This window comes from Oncorhynchus tshawytscha, linkage group LG02 (assembly GCF_018296145.1).
Source record: "Oncorhynchus tshawytscha isolate Ot180627B linkage group LG02, Otsh_v2.0, whole genome shotgun sequence".
NCBI classification, from domain to species: Eukaryota; Metazoa; Chordata; class Actinopteri; order Salmoniformes; family Salmonidae; genus Oncorhynchus; species Oncorhynchus tshawytscha.
In genome coordinates, this window is record NC_056430.1 from 27,051,548 (window position 1) to 27,073,162 (window position 21,615).

Consider the following 21,615-nt stretch of genomic DNA (forward strand, 5'->3'; position numbering starts at 1 on the left):
TATCCACAAAACACCAGTCTCAACGTCAACAGTGAAGAGGCGACTCCGGGATGCTGGCCTTCTAGGCAGAGTTGCAAAGAAAAAGCCATATCTCAGACGGGCCAATAAAAAGAAAAGATTAAGATAGGCAAAAGAACACAGACACTTGACAGAGGAACTCTGTTTCTGGCCATTTTGAGCCTTTAATTGAACCCACAAATGCTGATGCTCCAGATACTCGACTAGTCTAAAGAAGGCACGTTTTATTGTTTCTTTAATCAGGACAACAGTTTTCAGCTGTTCTAACATAATTGCAAAAGGGTTTTCTAATGATCAATTAGCCTTTTAAAATTATAAACTTGGATTAGCTAACACAATGTGCCATTGGAACACATGAGTGATGGTTGCTGATAATGGGCCTCTGTACGCCTATGTAGATATTCCATAAATAATCTGCCATTTTCAGCTACAATAGTCATTTACAACATGATCAATGTCTACACTGTATTTCTGATCAATTTGATGTTATTTTAATGGGTATTTAAAAAAAAGAAGCTTTTCTTTCAAAAAGAAGGGGATTTCTAAGTGACCCCAAACTTTTGAATGGTATTGTATGAGTGTAACCAGGGTGAGATATTGTACCTATACTTTGATACATAGCAATGTTATTTTCCCTCTTCCTCTCAATGTTACTTCCCCTGAATGTCACTTCCCCTCGGATTGTAGGTGTTTCAACAATAAACGCTATGACAGTATCTCTATCGGCAAGAGAATAGAATGATTGGCGCAGTTACATAAAAATCCCTGCACAAGCCTGTACAATACCACACAAAAGACTGAAAAGACTGCATTATTTATCTACCACATATGGTTAGAGTTAGCAAAATACACATAACTGGAAGTTGAGCATCAGGGAATGCAGACTTCTGTTGGTCAGTAATGACAGCTGTACTCTGAAGCGAGAATACCCACAGCTACAGGACCCATGGTGCTAAAAGACTCCATAGTGGTGTAGTGGCTAACTGTATCAGAGGCTGATTGACATGTTACATTTATGCCTTTTTTAAGAGCAGTAAGGCAGCTTCGACTGATAGGAAATTCACATGCTCTGAGCACGTACTGTAGTACGTCATACATACGGACAACATAACTACACGCATGTCCCTGAATCGAGAAATGCATAAGAATTGGCTACGGGTGCTTATCATCAACACCACAAGCTTCAACTTTGTAGGAGTCTTAAACATGTGATGATTTGAGTCATAAACAGACCTGGCTTTGTCATCCCCTTTAGGGCCCAAAAAAGCCCTGAGATCTATGCTGCTCGCCTGTATATGGTGTACTCATTGGGAGGAGCTGAGAGTGGGTCACTTCTGTTCTTCTTGCCAAAGTTACCAGTCCACAGAACGGTGTTGTTGAAAATCACAATGGCCGACAAAGAGGGAAGACTAGTAGGATTGATGATTTGGCGCAGCAGTGTGTCCACCTGAGTGAGAACATATCAGTATTTACTGTATATCGAATAATATTCATAGTTCTACAGTAGTTTCAGTAAACAAGAAGTTCAAAAGTTCAAAGTTGGGTATGAAAGATTTGAAGGCACTCTGTGGACAAAAATACTGCCTATTGATTCGTTGTGAATGAAGTGATTTCAATGTCAAGGTTTGGCAGATGCTGAGATACTCTGTTTTTACATGGTCAATCTTCTGTTCTGTATAAAAGATATAAGGAATTCTAATGTGTTTTTATCATTCTGAGGACATTGTTAATGTCCAATGGAAATGTAATCTCATCCATAACAGACTGCTGCTGTACAGCAGACTGCTGTACAGATTCTCAATTTGAGCCAGTTTGCTACAGCAGGAAAACAATCCTGCAGCAACAGGAAATGTGAATTATTATGTGGATTATAATTAATGGACATTTTTGTAGGGATTGAAGATTTTTTTTTTAAGCAAAAATCAGGTCTGAAATGTCTAAGTGGTAATGAAAACACTTTTTAAACATCAAATACACTACATGTTTAAAATGTCCTGCATTGCAGTAAAGTTCTCCTGCAACTGGGTGATCAAATTAAGATCCTACATCTGTATGGAGATGTGCTGGGACCAATAGGACTGTTGTCAAATGCCCTTCACTGTCTGAATAATATCAATCCAGGAACTGGTCACGTCCACATCTGTTGCCAGAGGCTTCATGCAAAAGGACACTTTCTTTATCAATTATATTTCTCTGCATGTTAATACAGCCCATCATGTCTAGGCAACTGTTGTCAAGCATCACTAACACATGTTCCCTGTTCTTAGTTGGACATGAGCATAATGTGGATAGTCTGTGAATGGCCCAAGGGAGCTCTTACCTTTTCCAGTGCCTCTTTCAGAGTAGGGATAGGGTGCTCAAGGGGGAGAGGCTCAGGGAAGCGTGGGCACATCCGTTCTGATTTGGCATTGCCTCCCATGCTCTCATCTGGCAGAGAGACAGAATAAGGGGAAATTAAGTGCCATGAAGGTGATTCATTCTGAACACACTATGAATTTTGAATGAGCAGTTAAAGGAGACTTTCATTTAACTAACTACACAGGATTTGATCTAGTCTTTATAGTTCATAGAATTACTACAGTAAACAGGCCCCTAGGCCTAGAGTATGTTCTGATCCAGTACCAGATGATACAGGCATGGTGTGCTACTGAAATAATACATGTGTAAGAATTAGCCCTTCAGTTAAAGAATGCAACTAAAGCCTAGGAGTAAATGTGACCGCTAAATTTGAAATATTGATTACATTTTATATGTCCCCATAATATTACTTTCTCAAATGGTTGCAACAGAAACTTTTAGCAAAGAAGAAATAAAGGAGAAAGTACAGATGTGGCATCTTAATGGGACCCCTATTGTTACAGGAGGAAAATGCAGTACAGTAGCATCTCTGACTGATCACACCTTCAGCACTCCAGTAGGTTGGTTCCCTGTGAGCACAGTCTGTATTTAACATTCTAATCTATTCACCACCCACAGAAAACAGCTAATTGGATTTCAGATCACACCTCAGACACTGGACACAGACGTTAGTTCAATGTCTAGTTTTGATTTACATTTGGTTGAGTTGTCAACTATTGTGAATTCAATGTTAAATCAGCAAAACATGTCACCATGTCATTGAATTTAGGTTAAAAGTTCGGTGAAAAAAATACAAAATGCCCTCACAATGATGACTTTTGCAAATATAATGAGTTTTTCACGTTGATTCAACGTCATCACATTGGTTTTTGGGGTTGAAATTACGTGGAAACAAAGTTGATTCAATCAGTTTTTGCCTAGTGGTTAGCCTCATATGGGTCTCAGGCAAATAAATCCATTCTGAAGCAAGAACTGCCATGTGTGTTGGAACCTTTTTCCCTGAAACAATGGACTTCCTCCTTGATTTCTACAGGTTCTTTGTGTGCAAAATCACCTATTGTATGAGTCAACGTTAATGCAGGGGAAGCAGGAGCTACTGGTATAATTATAAGCTCTGATTAATCTTAACCCATTTACCTCAGATACAATATAACAAAGCCACAAGAGATTGACAGGCTGAAGTGTTGAGTGAATCAACGCTGTTCACTGTATAATATGTTGAATTGCTTTATGTCCTGCCATTGTTTTTACTTTGGTTCTATGTTTTCTTGAACAAGGTTGAATGCAGGGAGTGAGCCTTACTTGGCAGTAACTTTGGGATCTGGTACTGCCAGAGGAAGCATCCTGTCATGACCAGAGAGAGCAACAGGAAGAACACCATGCCCAGCTGAGTCCACTTCACCTTCATCTTCTTGGTCTTGGTGAGCCCCTCTATAGCAGCAGCCGGGGTTGGCTAAAACACACACACACACACACAGGCGCGCACGGTTAGGGATGGGCCTTTAGAATGCTAAGAGATGCTGAGAAACGAAGGGTTTGATAATATGGCAAATGTACTTTCACAACATTAGTGAGCTAACTTGCTGATCTACATACACAATTTAGATAGCAATCACAACCAAGACTACTTACCACTTGATGCTTTAAAAGGCAGGCAAAATATAATAAAACTATCTTTCTCTCACTGAATCAGCATCTGAACAATGCACTCAGCATCGTGGAGAGACAACTCACAAATTCCAATAGTGGTTGATGTTCTTCCCTGAAGGTTTTACTGTACAGGGGTATGGCACAGACATGGCTTCCCATTCCTATATCTCCTCACTGACCGTTCCATAATCCTGGCCATCGGCACCCCTCTGACAATAACATTTCCTCTCCGACAACCACGGGCCTCTGACATCATAATCCACAGATTTACTCCACTAAAGCCCATCTCAGCGGGAGGGGAAATCTTAATCTCTAATCCCCCACAAATCAGTTCACTTCAGTCCCGTTTGCACCACTTTTGGGACCTACCAAGTAGTCCCTTCTGAAAAACATGGTGTCTACTCAACCCTTACAGGAGGAGGACATGTTGGCCTTATGAGGCACCTTTAGCAGAAACATGAGTTGACAAGGAAAATCACATGGGCACACAAAGTTAGAGCGCTCCAGTGGACTAATATGTTAACAGAGGACACTGACTGAGACAGTCTAGGAAGGAATACAATTCTCTCGCTATTTCCCATAGCTAACAGTCACGCAACACACACACTGTACACATGGGCTGCATCCTTTAAAGTACAACTTTGCATAGAATGTGTGTTCCCTGGCTATGATTCATTAATTGATTGATTAATTGATCTCTTCATGTGGCTCAGGTCTAAGATCATTGTATCAGGTGTCAGTGGGCCAATTGTGGGCCTGAGTCTGCTGGGGGGAGACGGGGGAGAATTAATGGAGTTTGTGTTTGCATTAGACTTAACTCAATAATCAATAAAATAATGAATGTGCTTGTAATCAATTAGGAATTCATGTTTACCTGGTTGTATCTATTTAAAAGTATTTGTATTTGTTTAACCTTTCCTTTAATGTTTAAATGGATTGGATGTTTTAATTAAATATATCATTGTTTTGATCTGATTTGATCACAGGGAATGAGCTTTCCTAAGAGAGTAAGCCGAAATCAAAGATTTCAAGCACTTCTCAAGGTTTAGAAAAAGGTAGAACTTATATAATCATCGATATCAAAAACGTGTCTTCCTCAGCGATTACCATCTCTTTCATAGAGGGGACATTTGAAGTGAATCATTCTGTATTTCTACATTCAGCTAGATTATGCCTATTTTATTAGCTGTGGAAGGCTGTGAACTATTGGAGGCCCAGTAATGTATTCTGATATACATAGGACTAATGCTACAGAGAGAAAGAACATGTTAAAGTAAGCTGGAGTTGATCCTGGTTGCATAACCAGCTGATGGCTGTGGAACAAGCAGCTGTCCCATTTGGACAGAGTTGTGGTGAGTAAGCGGCGCACAATCAGATAAGCTCCAGCACATACACACACATGACCTGCAGTCTCCCATTAAGGAAGTCAAATCAAATTGTATTTGTCACGTGCTTCGTATACAACAGTGAGACATACAGGTCCCTTTCCAACAATGCACAGTTAAAGATAAAGATGTTTTAAAAAAATCTAATAATACAGAGTGAATAATGAATAACAATAATGAGTGAAAATAACATGTCTATATACAGGGAGTACCAGTGCCGAGTCGATGTATGAGGCAATTGCGGTAGCTATGTACATATACTGTAGGTAGAGGTTAAGTGACAAGGCAACAGAATATATAAAAGACAGTAGAGTGCAGTATGTGGTGAGTGTGAAAGTATGTGTGTGCGTGTGCACGTGTGTGTGTGGCATCAGTATGCATGTGTGCATGTGTTGTGTGTGTGTGGGCGTATGTAGTATGTGTGTTGTGGTGTGGTGTCAGTGTAAGTATGTGTGAGTGTGTGTAATGTTGTGTATAAGCCGTTACCTGCTGAGGCTGAACTCCATCCATAGACATCTCTCTCAGGACTTTACTGCCTGTCTTCCCCATTACTCATGTGCAAGAAACATGAAAGGATGTCAGGATCTTTTATGAAGGAGAGATATAAAGTAAAGACATCACTATATCACTTGTATGATGGATGTACAGTACATTAACGTAGGTGTATGGCAAGACATTTAGAGGATCATTTTTTATAAATCATTCAAGACATCCAATAAAAAAAAACATTGGAAAACAGAGCAGATTAAATATGCAAAAAATAGATAAACACGTAGAAAAATATAGTAAGGCAGGCCTTATCAAAGTGAACATTGAAAGGGAAAGGGGGATAACTACTCAGTTGTACATCTGAATGCATTCAACTGAAATGTGTCTTCCGCATTTAACCCAACCCCTCTGAAGACATCTTATCTAGACGTCCTTTTTTCCCCCTGAAAGTGTGAAGAGTGCATATGTGCAGTCTGCCATGAGAATATTATAATTATACTGTAGCTGACAGAGTCACTCCAGACATTGCTCCAAGCTGTCAAGCTTACAGAAAGAACTGAATTTATGTCTCGGCATAGAACAGCTCCCAGGTGCTAACATACTGTTGATAAACACCCCTGTTGTTAATGATGCAGGTTTCATGATGGCGCCATAGGCCAACCCTTCTTTCATTAATTTCCTCTTTTGGCCTTGGATTGTCTTCTTAATGAAGCCATTGAAAACATTTATCTGAGGTAAAACTGGTAAATTACATGTTTGAGTGCTAACCAGATGCACTATTATTTTCAAGCGAATATTTTTAGGTGGAACTCGGGGCTCACAAAACCAAGGCGTATAATTCAACAACATTATGACTCTGAGGTACGAGTCATATTATATAATACAGCTTCATGTATTGAGTGATTGGGTGTTATTGTCATGTGTGTGAGACAAAACTATGTTTTCCCAGCACTGGATATGGACAGTTTGTTCGAGTTTCTAAATTAGTTGCAAAACAAGCTTGCAACGTTTTGTACTTTAATATTTGTTGAATCCTGTAAATGATAGGCAGCAAAATGATCCTTCAGGTTGACCTGTTCATGAAGCATATACAAAGAAGGGTACAACAGCAAGTAACTTCTTGTTTGTCTCACATATCAACACACACATACAGTATCAACAGGCTGGGATGGGATGATCCACATTGGAATAGATTAGGTTATATGCACAAATAAAGGGCTTTTGGTACATCTTGTGCTTGCCAATAAAACACATAGCCTACCGCACTGAACAGTTTAAACCTTTTTCCTACTGACTTGTCTCCAATTCAGCATGAAATCCTGTTGATGGCTGATATTGGTTTAACTACTTACACTGTCCAGGCATTGCTTGAAATGTATTCCTCTCCAGTGCCTTTTAGTCTGTATTTTTAAGGTGTTCAATAATTTATCTTAAAGATGTTCTACTTGAGCCTCTCAGCTCATATCCAAAGGAATCGTTTAGTCTTGGTGAGCCCCTCTATAATAATTTAGTTATACATAATGTTTACGCAATTACCGTGCAAGCAGGATTGGCAGCAGCCAAGTTACAGTATATGATCAAAAGTTCAGATTTAAAAGTAACACTTCAGATACTGTTGTTTGTTTAACTGACGTGATTCACAGATCATGCTTTGCATTCCAATTGAATGCGAAGTGAGTAGAGCTCTGCTCACTGAGAGGCTTAGGTCTATTCCTACAAGGAAATATGATGAACAGGACATGTGCACACAATCTCACATAATCGTATTCATGCTGTTGAGAAGAATAGCCCATTAAGGAGCACATGCAGAAGCCATGTGATGGGATGTTTACAAAGGAATGCTAAGCACTTTCTTTCTAGCTGCAAAGTGTTTTGATAGAGGTCTATGCCATTAAACATTGTTAATAAAGTAATGTACAGACTATTAAATTCATTCTATGAAACTATGCATTCATGCTTTAGTGATGTCTTATTAACCGTCAATAACTGAGTCGCTGACAAGACATGCTTCTGTAAGTTTACTGATTTGTGATGGCAAAAGTAGGTTCTATAGTGTGTTCTACTTTCTAGAAACATGTTTTTTAAAATGTTTTTATTGTATAATTATTAATCAACTCACATAGTTTCAATCTTCGTTTAGTTGGATTTACATTTTCTCCTGGCAAAATGCCTTTGACAATCCATAATAAATGCCTTGAAATGTTCACTCCTCATTTGGCAAACATGAGTACACCAGCATGCTAAATGTACAATGTTTGATTCAGACTGGCTATCTGATTAACTTTCATTTGCATTTTAATCTAAATCTATTCATGTCTGTGTGCACTTTCACATTATCCAACCTAAATGTTCAAGACAGTATACTGATTATCAAAACGTATAGCAAATATACTATGTGAATAATAACCACATTATCCTTTGAATTATAAGAGCATTGGCTAAATTACTAAAATGAAAATGTAAATAAACCTCCAACTGCTGCACTGACTGAAATGTTCCCTGTATAGTGTACATTTCTTTAAACACAGAAGACATTGTTTTTGTTATTTTAGATAAAAACAATTTAAAAAGTCTACATCATGCACTGTTTATCATCATGTACACGTGTATCAAACATAATATGATATGCATTGAATAAATATCCATCTACTACATCCAATAAATGAACACAATTTATATAAAAAATATAATATATTTTTCTAGATTATGAAATATAACCATACAGACCTTTTTTCATGACAAACATTACGGCAACAAACCTTTCTTGTTGTAAGACACCAACAACCTTAGATAAAGTAACTACTTCATCTAAGGTTGTTGGTGTCTTACAACAAGAAAAATAAATATGACTATTAAATAACTATTAAATAAATAACTATTCATGTCCATAAAACATCCAAACCCATCAATTCTGCATGAGCTTACCACAAAGCTGGATTCCGGGTAGGTCTTTAACCTCTTTTAGCAGAACGGAAATGTACAGTATTCCTGTGCAGTTGCTCTGTGTGTGTTTGGAAGATCACTGCAGCATCCTGACAGGTGTTGATATCATGGCCATGGCTAAATCCTGCTTGTATCAAACTCAGGAACCAGGATCTTGGATTAACTGCCACAGCCATCAGTGACTGATGACATCTGTGAGTGACAGTGACATCTGGGAAAATGGGTGCCCCTGCAGTAGGATAATGTGTGGTAGAGTTAGTGTGTGAGTGATTGTGTGCTGTATGTGTTGTGGGTTTCTTGGTGTGTTGGTATGTGTCTGTCTGTGTCAATAAGAAAATATGTTTCTAAGTGTGAGTTTTGCAATGGATTAAAAGTCCACCCAATAAAGGGCCACTCTGGGCAACTAAAAGGGATGGATATTATGTTTTTTGTTTTTTTTTAAATTTATTTCACCTTTATTTAACCAGGTAGGCTAGTTGAGAACAAGTTCTCATTTGCAACTGCGACCTGGCCAAGATAAAGCATAGCAGTGTGAGCAGACAACACAGAGTTACACATGGAATAAACAATTAACAAGTCAATAACACAGTAGAAAACAAAGGGGGGAGTCTATATACAATGTGTGCAAAAGGCATGAGGAGGTAGGCGAATAATTACAATTTTGCAGATTAACACTGGAGTGATAAATGATCAGATGGTCATGTACAGGTAGAGATATTGGTGTGCAAAAGAGCAGAAAAGTAAATAAATAAAAACAGTATGGGGATGAGGTAGGTGAAAATGGGTGGGCTATTTACCAATAGACTATGTACAGCTGCAGCGATTGGTTAGCTGCTCAGATAGCTGATGTTTGAAGTTGGTGAGGGAGATAAAAGTCTCCAACTTCAGCGATTTTTGCAATTCGTTCCAGTCACAGGCAGCAGAGTACTGGAACGAAAGGCGTTACAGTACCTGGAGAGTTCATGCCAGTCATTAGGGAAGATTGTATGGTCATTGAATCCAGTGAGTTACAGGTGTTACTGCGTCACTGTAATGTAATCTGTTGATAGGAAAAAAGGATATGATAATTTCCCCCACTGATTAGTCCTGTGAATTAAGCAAGACTGAATATATAAAAAGCAGTATACTCCTTGACTCAAATGTATGTGGACTGGATTAGTGTTATTCACAATAAACAAGCACACAGTAGCTACTCATGCCATTCAGAAACTAGAACAGACCGATTATGTTTCTTTTTTGGTTATATGCAAGGTCTGACTTATTTATACCTGTTGCTATGATTTTCAGTTGGATAAGAAAAATAGAGGCATCTGTTTGCAGGTCAGATGAATGTTAATCAGTGGTGATGATGTCAGATAACAGACAACACATCAGAACAAACATGGAACTGCATGTTCTGAAACCTGAAACTCTTCCCATGACAACCTCTGACTTATTGCACATCTCTTTTAAATTATGTTTACACTCTGAAATCAAATGAAAACCCTCTTGCCATTGAGGACAGGTTCCAGTCTTTCCTGTAACATGCCCCACGTGGCTTGATGTCTGGTGGAAAAGGAGTGGGATTATTTAATGAGTACTAATCCAAGGATACAGTGACACTTTTCTTCATACGTCTGGTGATATAAGAAAGTCTGATCTTTTTAATGATTGCATGTTGAATGAGATTTGTGGGACACATACACTACATGACCAAAAGTATGCTCATTGAACATCTCATTCCATAATCATGGGCATTAATATGGAGTTGGTCTCCCCTTTGCTGCTATAACAGCTTCCATTCTTCTGGGAAGGCTTTCCACTAGATGCTGGAACATTGCTGCAGCTTCCATTCAGCCTCAAGAGCATTAGTGAGGTCAGGCACTGATGTTGGGCGACTAGGCCTGGCTCACAGTCGGCGTTCCAATTCATCCCAAAAGTTTTCGATGGGGTTGAGGTAAGGGCTCTGTGCAGGCCAGTCAAGTTCTTCCACACTGATCTCAACAAATCCTTTCTGTATGGACCTCACTTTTTGCACGGGGGCATTGTCATGCTGAAATAGGAAAAGGTCTGAGCCATTGTTGCTCCTAGGCAGAAATTTAATGAACTGTCTTGTTAGAAAGGTGGCATCCTATGACAGTGCCATGTTAAATAGCTGACTCCACTAATTTGAAGGGGTGTCCACATCATTTTGTATTTATAGTGTATATTGCATTAGAGTTATAATGCAAGGGTTAAGACCAAAGCCTTTAACATATACATTAATCATTTGTAGCCTAGTTCATACAAATTAAGTAGCACAGTGCACTCTTAGAAAAAAATAGTTCCAAAAGGCTTCTCCGGCTGTCCCCATAGGAGAACCCTTTTTGGTGGCAGGTAGAACTATTTTGGGTTCCATGTAGAACCCTTTGTTTTCTAAGAGTGTAGTGAAACCGTGTATTTATATGTGAGTTACATCGAAAGGCAGTCAATCAAAGCTGCGCTCAATGAATTGTGCTTTTCCCTCACAAATTATATTTCAAAGCGTAAGAGATCAGTAAAATGACTAATCTCATAATGACATCATTGCAAACAATTTTCTCTGGGTTAGTAAATCCACTGTTTCAGGATTAACTAGACATTGCACATTGGCAGCATCAACTGATTACAGTGCACATACAGTATGTGACTACCTTGATAATACTGAAAAACTATTCAATGATATTTGAGAATGATGATAATAGCATTTCACCAGCAGCAGGAACATTACTGAGTATACATATAGAGTAATTTGATGCCAGACGAGAAACATTTGTCTAGAGACCATAAAAGCAGCTGCCACTGCAACCTCTTTGTTGTGGCTTTCAATTGCAACAAGTCTGGAGACTCGTTTTTTTGTGAACAGTTCTTGCCAAGGTACAGGTAACTGCCAAAATAAAGGAAACACCAACATAAAGTGTCTTAAAGACATGCTCTGTAACTTTGGTGACAAGTAAATATTTTTAAACCTACCACTTGGACTGGATGTGTCAATGTGTAGTTCATACATGCCTAATCTATGAGCAAAATGACTGTTTAACCTCAATCAGCCAAGAAATCCCTAGTTTGAAAGTGACTGTTTTCTGGAAACTGTGCGGCGCCATTTTCCCAAAATTTCCCCCCACTTGGGCCTACAATTCTTCCACGAGAAATTCCATAATTTTGTGTTTTTAATTGTGGTTGAAAATGCTGTCAATTGGGTTGAAGTTTTCAATTGGGTTGAAATCTGGAGATGGCCATCCCAGTGGGAAAAAAACTGTTTGAATTAAAGTTGTTTCCACTTTATTTTGACCAAAAAATGTAGATTTGATGTTGAATCAATGTGGAAAACTGATTGGATTTGAAAAAAGTAATTAATGTTAGGGAATTTCATCATCACACTTTTTACCTAAATCCAATGACATGGTGACATTTTGAACTGACATCTGTGCCCAGTGGGATGCATATTGTTTAAATTGTTTTCATGCTCATCAAGCATTCAGTGACCACTCATACCCTGTGTATGGGAGCATTGTCATCCTATGGGGGCATAGCCATGGTAGCCAAATCGGCCTGCCCAGCATTTTTATAGATGACCCTAAGCATGGAACCAAACCTGTGTTGAAGCATACAATATACTTTGTATATCTCATTTACTGAAGCGTTTCCATTATTTTGGCAGTAACCTGTAGGTGGGGTTAGTTACCAGGGTGAGTAGTTCAATATGGTATGTAGCCTAGTGGTTAGTGTGTTGGGCCAGTAATCAAAAGGTTGATAGATCAAATCCCTGAACTGACAAAGTAGAAATCTGTTGTTCTCAAACTGAGCAAGGCAGTAACTTTGGTGTTACTTCCTTGCTCAGGCTGCCTTGTTCCTAGGCTGTCATTGTAAGTAAGAACTTGTTCTTAGCTGACTTGCCTAGTTAAACAAAGGTAACATTTCTGCAGGCAGACATTATGTGCAAAAGCCACACTCACATTTATTTTGATTGCAAAACACTGGACTCTGTATTTCACAAACGGTGGAAAAATCCTTCACTTGCCAGCACCCTAAATCTTGCAGTTCGTTTATAAAATTAAGTTGTCAATCTCAAGGTGTAGGCCTACCACCATTCAATTTCCAATTGAAAAGGGAATAGATTGCTTGGAACAGATTTTCCTGGAAATGTGTTGCAGAGGGCCTCCTCACAACCTATCCCCAGTTTTCTATTGGGACATGAATCACTTCGGTCGTGCTACTCATGGGTGCTATTTCGATTTTTTTTACCAAATATTTGGATGTCATTCAGGGAAATATCGTCTAGAGACATATTGTATGAATGAATGTCAATGAGATGGTCTTATATAGCCTCGCGTCTCAGTTTTCACTGCTGGCTTATCAAACTAGACATGATTGGGTCACTGAAGGGTGTTGATGAAAATAAATGCAAAAGGAGATGCGATTAAATTGGGATATACTGCCCCCAAATGGATGAAAAATTATAGCCTACTGCAGCAAGACACTTGAGCAAGGATCAGATTTTTATGTAATTCGACTTCAAATTATGCAATAAGTGATCCAGGCAACTAGAAATTCAAATGAAACAGTTTGTATGTCACTGGAGCTGAATGAAGGAAAATTCCCGGACAATGTTTTATCTGAGATTTGTAACTCCCAATATAGAGCACAATCTATATGACATACCGTAAGATCCACAGAAAATTCAAATGGTGTATCTTTATTTACCTGGTCTCTTTGTGAAAACGATAACGTGTCTCATGGGCACGTTGCAGCAGGAGGCAAAGTTCAAGGTACAAAATAACTGATGGTACAAAAATAATTGGGCCCATTGCCCCATATGGAGGATAGGCGACGAACGACATCCTTACAGCGAACTCGACTTTTGGCAGACTTGTCCATCTTGTTCCCGGACTACAAAATTCAAAGGCAGTGCAGTCAACAACATCATTTTCCTATGTGTTATATATATTTCCACACTATGAAGTTGGACTAATACTGTTTGAGCATTTTAATTGAAAACAATCACAGTAAGGTACTTAATTGTTACCCTGAAATCATTTGAGAATTAGATTTTTTTTTTTTAAACAGCTGCATTGTAACTTTAATATTTACAAAACATGTACTAAAAGACTGTCAACACTGAAAAGGTTCACATTAAAAAGGACTTGGCCTATGCAGGTATTCCTGAGAATATAACTCACTTGACATAAGGTGGGGTCTACCAGGCTCTAACCAGACTCCCCACAAGCATCATGGCTGCCTCTCTCCTGTATGAAGTGAACACATGTAATACACCCTCTAAACTTAAGATGTTATCATTTCATCAGAGATCATATAAAATAATTCTGATTGTTTCACACTATGACAGATCATCAGTCTATGACTTCTATGGGCTTGGAGAGGCATTTCTCACTATCTTACTTATTGGTTCTCTCTTTCCCTCTGCCTGTCTGTCTGTTAATGGCTGTCACTCTCCTGCCATAATCATGATGATAGCACCAAAGAAAGTCTTGACACATGGGACAAACCTTCATGACCCATAATCACTGTGATGAAGTTAAGGAAATCTAAGCTGAAAGCACTCACATTTGCGGGCTAGTTAGCCAGGGGTGGTGTGCAGGCAGTTGCAGGAATCTTACTTACAGTTATTTGTTCTACTAAAAAATGAGCATGTCCTCTTTTTTCTCTTCTTGACTGGTGACACATCCATTGCTAACTTGCTGACCCTACGATGAAGACTAAGACAGTGATTGTGCAAGTAACTTTGTAGCTAAATCAAATCAAATCAAATTTTATTTGTCACATACACATGGTTAGCAGATGTTAATGCGAGTGTAGCGAAATGCTTGTGCTTCTAGTTCCGACAATGCAGTAATAACCAACAAGTAATCTAACTAACAATTCCAAAACTACTGTCTTATACACAGTGTAAGGGGATAAAGAATATGTACATAAGGATATATGAATGAGTGATGGTACAGAGCAGCATAGGCAAGATACAGTAGATGGTATCGAGTACAGTATATACATATGAGATGAGTATGTAAACAAAGTGGCATAGTTAAAGTGGCTAGTGATACATGTATTACATAAGGATGCAGTCGATGATATAGAGTACAGTATATACGTATGCATATGAGATGAATAATGTAGGGTAAGTAACATTATATAGGGTAGCATTGTTTAAAGTGGCTAGTGATATATTTATAGCTAGCAAGTATTCCTGACTTTAAAACATTCACTATCAGTTTTCACAGAATTACCCAGCATTAGCTAGCTAGATAAAACATAACACAGCTAAAATGGACTGAACTGTAAATGTAAAACTAACTAGCTACTAGCCAGGAGAAAGCTTATAGTTATTCAGGTTCATTCTAACATATCAAAGTTTATTCACATTCATACACTTTTTACTTTAGCTGCCTTTGTTGTTGCCAACAACAACAACTTTACCTGTTGAGGCAAGTAATGATGGTGCTGCACAGTGCTTTTTCTCTCTCACGCGCACTGCCACAATGATATTAACAACTGAGAGTGAGAACATATCAGTCAGGTGAGGGGGGAGAGTCAAAATATAAGTCTCGCAGAATTACACTACCGTTCAAAAGTTTGAGATCACTTTGACATGTCCTTGTTTTTTGAAGAAAAGCTATTTTTTTGTCCACTAAAATAACATAAAATTGATCAGAAATACAGTGTAGACATTGTTAATGTTGTAAATGACTATGGTAGCTGGAAACGGCAGATTTTGTTATGGAATATCTACAGAGGTATACAGAGGCCACTCAGGAACATTCACTGTGTTCTTGAATAAGCAACTCCGGTGTAGATTTGGCCTTTTGTTTTAGTGTATTGTCCTGTTGAAAGGTGAATTAATCAGACTGAACCAGGTTTTCCTCTAGGATTTTGCCTGTGCTTAGCTCCATTCTGTAGATTTTTTATCCTGAAAAACTCCCCAGTCCTTAACAATTATAAGCATACCCAAAACATGATGCAGCCACCACTATGCTTGACTATATGAAGAGTGGTGCACAGTAATGTGATGTTTTGGATTTGCCCCAAACATAACACTTTGTATTCAGGACAAAAAGTTAATTACTTTACTGCCTTGTTGCAACAGTATGCATGATTTGGAATATTTTTAATTCTGCAGAGTCTTTCTTCTTTACACTCTGTCAAATAAGTTAGTATTGTGGAGTAACTGCAATGTTGATCAATCCTCAGTTTTCTCCTATCACAGCCATTATACTCTGTAACTGTTTTAAAGTCACCATTTGCCTCATGGTGAAATCCCTGAGTGGTTTCCCTCCTCCCTGGCAAACTAAGTTAGGAAGGACTCCTGTATCTTTGTAATGACTGGATGTATTGATACACCACCCAAAGTATAATTAATAACTTCACCATACTCAAAGGGATTTTCAATGTCTGCTTAATTTTTATTATTTTTTACCCATCTACAAATAGGTGCCCTTCTTTGCAAGGCATTGGAAAACTTCCCTGTTCTTTGTGGTTGAATCTGTATTTGAAATTCACTGCTCAACTGAGGGACTTTTCAGATAATTGTATGTGTGTGAAATGAACACAACAATATAAAGTAAACAAAGAGAACAACCGAAACAGTTCCGTCTGGTAACGAATACAAAGACAGAAAACAACTACCCACAACCCATGGGGTGGGAAAACAGGCCTCTGCCTCTGATTGGGAACCATACCAGGCCAAAACCAGAAATACAAAACATAGAACAAACACATAGAATGCCCACCCCAACTCACGCCCTGACCAAACTAAAACAGAGACATAACAAAGGAACTAAGGTCAGGACGTGACAGTAAAAACCTAAACCCATAGGGGAGGGTCTGGGTGGGCATCTGTCCGCGGTGGCGCCACGTAAGTGGGTCTAAGGTGCCACGTAAATGGGCCATAGTTTTGGCCCACTTTGGCCCACTTACGTGCCGCCTTAGGAGCGGTGACCCTCGCCACCGACCTCGGACTGGGGACCCTTGCAGCGGGCCCCGAATAGACGGGAGACTCCGGCAGCGCCGGACAGGCGGGAGACTCTGGTGGTGCCGGAGTGAAGGGCGGCTCCGGCAGATCCGGACTGACGGGCGGCCCGGCAGCTCCTGACTGACGGGCGGCTCCGGCAGCTCATGACTGACGGGCGGCTCCGGCAGCTCCTGACTGAAGGGCAGCTCTGGCAGCTCCGGACAGGAGGGAGACACTGGAAGCGCCGGACAGGCGGGAGAACCTGGAGGAAGGAGACAGAGAGACAGCCTGGTGCGTGGGGCTGCCACAGGACCCACCAGGCTGGGGAGACCTACAGGAGGCCTGGTGCATGGTGGAGGCATCGGATGGACCGGGCTGTGGAGGAGCACTGGAGCTCTGGTGCGCAGCCTTGGCACCACTCCTCCAGGCTGGATGACCACTTTAGCCCGGACCCTCCAGAGTGCAGCCACAGGTTGAACCGGGCTGTGGGTGAGCACTGGAGATCTGGTGCATACCACTCGCACCTCTCCCTTAGGCTCAATGCCCACATTCACCCTGCACGGGCGCAGCGCAGGCATAGGACACACTGCAGCCTCCCAGCGCCCTGGAGACACAGCATGCATTGCCTGTGCAGGAGTCCCTGGGCCGAAACGGCGCACCGGAGACCAAACACGCGCACCGGGCTATGAGCGCATACTGGCGACACCATGCGCTTGACTGCATAACACGGTGCCTGACCAGTATTGCGCTTCTTCCGGTAAGCACGGGGAGTTGGCTCAGGTCTATTGCCTGACTCTGCCAATCTCCCCTTGTGCCCCCCAAACATTTTTGGGGGGGAGCTGCATCTCGTGCCTGTTGCACTGCCTTACCTCATACCTCCGCCGCTCAGCTTTCACTGCCTCCAGTTCTTCCCTGGGGCGGTGATATTCCCCAGCCTGTGCCCAGGGTCCCTTGCCTTCCAGTATCTCCTCCCAAGCCCAGGAGTCCAGAACCCTCTGCTCCATGTTACCACGCTGCTTGGTCCTTTTTTGGTGGGTAGTTCTGTATCAGGGACAGCTGTCTGTCGTTGTCTCTGATTGAGAACCATACGAAGGTAGCTCTTGCCCACATGGGTTTTGGTGGGTAGTTCTGTAACGGTTCTCCTCCTCTTCTGACGAGGAGTATGAAATATCGGACCAATGCGCAGCGTGGTAAGTGTTCATCATTTTATTCAACTGAACTGAACACTACAATATAAAGTAAACAAAAATAACAACCGAAACAGTTCCGTCTGGTAACGAATACAAAGACAGAAAACAACTACCCACAACCCATAGTGGGAAAACAGGCTGCCTAAGTAAGGTTCTCAATCAGAGACAACGATAGACAGCTGCCTCTGATTGGGAACCATACCAGGCCAAAACCAGAAATACAAAACATAGAACAAACACATAGAATGCCCACCCCAACTCAGCACTGACCAAACTAAAACAGAGAAATAACTAAGGTCAGGACGTGACAGTGTGGGGTACAGAGATGAGGTAGTCATTAAAAATTCATGCTAAACACTATTATTGCACACAGAGTCCATGCAATTTATTATGCGACTTGTTAAGCACATTTTTACTCCTGAACTTATTTAGGTTTGCCATAAAACAGCGATTGAATGCTTACTGACTGAAGACATTCCAGCTTTTCAATTACTTTTTAAAAATTTAGAAAAGCATAATTCCACTTTGACATTATCGGGTATTGTATGTAGACCAATGATAAAACATCTCAATTTAATACATTTTAAATTCAGGCTGTAACACAATAAAATGTGGAAAAGTCAAGGGGTGTGAATACTTTCGAAGGCACTGTATGTGTTCCTTATTTTTGTGTGCTTGAGGTGATAACCCTACTTGTGATATTGCACCCTCAATATTTGTACAGTATATTATTATAGAGTAGTTTACAGAAGCATGTTTGTAAATGCATATCTTCCATGATATGGCTAAAGTGTAATAGAAAGAACCAGAGCCTTCAATTTAGATGGCTCTGGATAGACAGTCATGTCTGCATTCACTTGTTGAGAGCATGTCTATAATTCAGCTATTTCAATGGAGCCACGTTGGAAAGAAATCTAACAAACGGCCACCAGGTGGCCGTCATGCTCCTCACGAACAAGCTATGCTCCATGACTTCTGGACTAAATGTTTTTTATTTTTTATTATTAACTAGGCAAGTCAGTTAAGAACAAATTCTTATTTACAATGACGGCCTACCCCGGGCCAAACCCTAACCCGGACAATGCTGTGCACCACTCTATGGGACTCCCAATCACGGCTGGTTGTGATACAGCCTGGAATCCAACCAGGGTCTGTAGTGACACCTCTAGCACTGAGATACAGTGACTTAGACCGCTGCGCTACTTGGGAGCATCTCAATCACTATGTCTAGGTCCCAATAATCTCTCCTTTCTTCCTAAAGAAAGAGCACTTGTTCACGTCTCCCCCAAAATGTAAAAGCATTGGATTGGTGTAGGCATGGGCTAGAGGGAGCTTTCATAAACCAGTCATTTCAATCATTTCAAATCAATGAAGGGAAGTCAAAAGGTGCACACAATGGGAGAAAGGAGAATATTGGGATACAACATATACGGTTCACCTTCTGACATGCAAGCAGTAAGTGGACTCTGAAATACACATATTCTTCTCTTCGTCCTTGTGTACAACCAGTAGTGAAGTTAAGCTCCAATACTATAAACCCATGAGCAGAATGATGCCTGAGCTTCACATCAATATTTGAACATCGGAATAGAATGTGGGGAAGCTCAACCCTCACGAAATGAACCCTGTGTGGAACCCTGTGTAGTCTCTGTGCCAGTCAAGAAAAATGCATGGCCTGCCCCTGTGTTGAAAGGAGGACCGAAGTTTAACAAAAACAGAGCTGGTACTTTGTGTTTGCCCCTCGGCCATCTTCCAATTGTTTAATTTGACATTTGCTTGCAAGGTCTTCACAGTAGTGCCAACCATTGCCACCCACATAAACCCCATAGGATTTTCCATCCCAGATAGAAAATGTGCAATCAAGACAGATGCTCCGGGGAAGTCTCATTTTGCAAAGATCCACAAAGGGCAACATACCCTTGTGCTGCACGCCAATATCTTAACAAGCCAGGATTATTAGAGAGGGGAGCTAGAAATTAACTGGGGCCAGAACCCTCACATGGTACATATACAGTAGTACTGCGATAATTCAAAGGATATGCATGTCAATCCAGGAAATGTTTATATTATGTAGACATTAATTAGAGTTAGAATTCTGGCACGAGGAAGGTTCCTTTTAATGAATAACATTTGTGTGACCTCACAATTCATGCAGGACAGTTTATAAGCAAGTTTATAGCCCTCAAGTCCTACGCTTTTCAGTTTGAATGTCCCACAATATATTGATGATACAATTTTCCTATGAACATTTCACACACATAATCTAGTACATTAATCTCAGCTGTTTTAATATCAGTTGGTTATCACCCATGTCAGCCCCCTCCCTCCTCCCCCACTGCTAACATGTTGTTTTGCATGCCGATTGTTGACTGCTGTGTCTGTGTGGCCACAGTTAATGAAACAGCACAAAAAGTCTATGGAGTAAACAGACAGGGGATAATTTTGTTCTCCTAAGAGGCCCGTTGTTAATTTCCTATGCCTCCTTTTCATTTGTTTCGCCTGACCTCTGACCTATTACCACTCCAGAGTATAGAGAGGGGCATCTGGACACAGCTTCCTCTGTAGGAGCTGATATTACATTGTGGTCTATGTAGGTCATCTAAGGCCTGTCAACCTCTCCCACAAAGCACAGTGTATTGAGTGTGTACGTGTGCCCCAGTCCACCGTCCTTATTGTGGGGTCGACGTGCTATTTGTGGGACATGCAAAAAAAAGGAAATTCCATCTGTTGCCAGTTCTCCTTTATGTTTTGGACACTGTGTTAATAACCCTCCAGGCAAGCTTCAATCCCATACAACTCTCCTTGAGTGGCCTCCAATTGCTTTTAAATACAAGTAAAACTAAATGCATGCACTTCAACCGATCGCTGCCTGCATCTGCCTGCCTGTCCAACATCACTACTCTGGACGGCTCTGACTTAGAATACGTGGACAACTACAAATACCTAGGTGTCTGGTTAGACTGTAAACTCTCCTTCCAGACCCACATCAAACATCTCCAATCCAAAGTTAAATCTAGAATTGGCTTCCTATTTCGCAACAAAGCATCCTTCACTCATGCTGCCAAACATACCCTTGTAAAACTGACCATCCTACCAATCCTCGACTTCGGCGATGTCATTTACAAAATAGCTTCCAATACCCTACTCAACAAATCGGATGCAGTCTATCACAGTGCCATCCGTTTTGTCACTAAAGCCCCATATACTACCCACCATTGCGACCTGTACGCTCTCGTTGGCTGGCCCTCGCTTCATACTCGTCGCCAAACCCACTGGCTCCATGTCATCTACAAGACCCTGCTAGGTAAAGTCCCCGCTTATCTCAGCTCGCTGGTTACCATAGCATCACCCACCTGTAGCACGCGCTCCAGCAGGTATATCTCTCTGGTCACCCCCAAAACAAATTCTTTCTTTGGCCTCCTCTCCTTACAGTTCTCTGCTGCCAATGACTGGAACAAACAACAAAAATCTCTGAAACTGGAAACACATCTCCCCCACTAGCTTTAAGCACCAGCTGTCAGAGCAGCTCACAGATTACTGCACCTGTACATAGCCCATCTATAATTTAGCCCAAACAACTACCTCTCTCCCTACTGTATTTATATTATTTTATTTATTTATT

The 21,615-nt window shown here is 40.6% G+C and overlaps 1 protein-coding gene across 2 annotated transcripts; it reads right to left on the reverse strand.

The window, feature by feature from the left end:
* Window positions 1-513: 513 nt before the first annotated feature.
* LOC121839092 (putative beta-lactamase-like 1) lies at window positions 514-9,078 on the reverse strand. 2 transcript variants are annotated; one of them, XM_042295972.1, is made up of 5 exons: window positions 8,826-9,078; window positions 5,898-5,996; window positions 3,679-3,829; window positions 2,339-2,445; window positions 514-1,465 (listed from the first exon to the last, which is right to left on the reverse strand). In XM_042295972.1, exons 2-5 carry the CDS (start codon window positions 5,958-5,960, stop codon window positions 1,295-1,297), a joined length of 492 nt encoding a protein of 163 aa, XP_042151906.1. In that variant the 5' UTR covers window positions 5,961-5,996; window positions 8,826-9,078; the 3' UTR covers window positions 514-1,294. The 2 variants fall into 2 exon arrangements, with proteins under 2 accessions (XP_042151906.1, XP_042151915.1); XM_042295981.1 differs by lacking the exons at window positions 5,898-5,996; window positions 8,826-9,078 and adding an exon at window positions 4,009-4,345.
* Window positions 9,079-21,615: the final 12,537 nt, after the last annotated feature.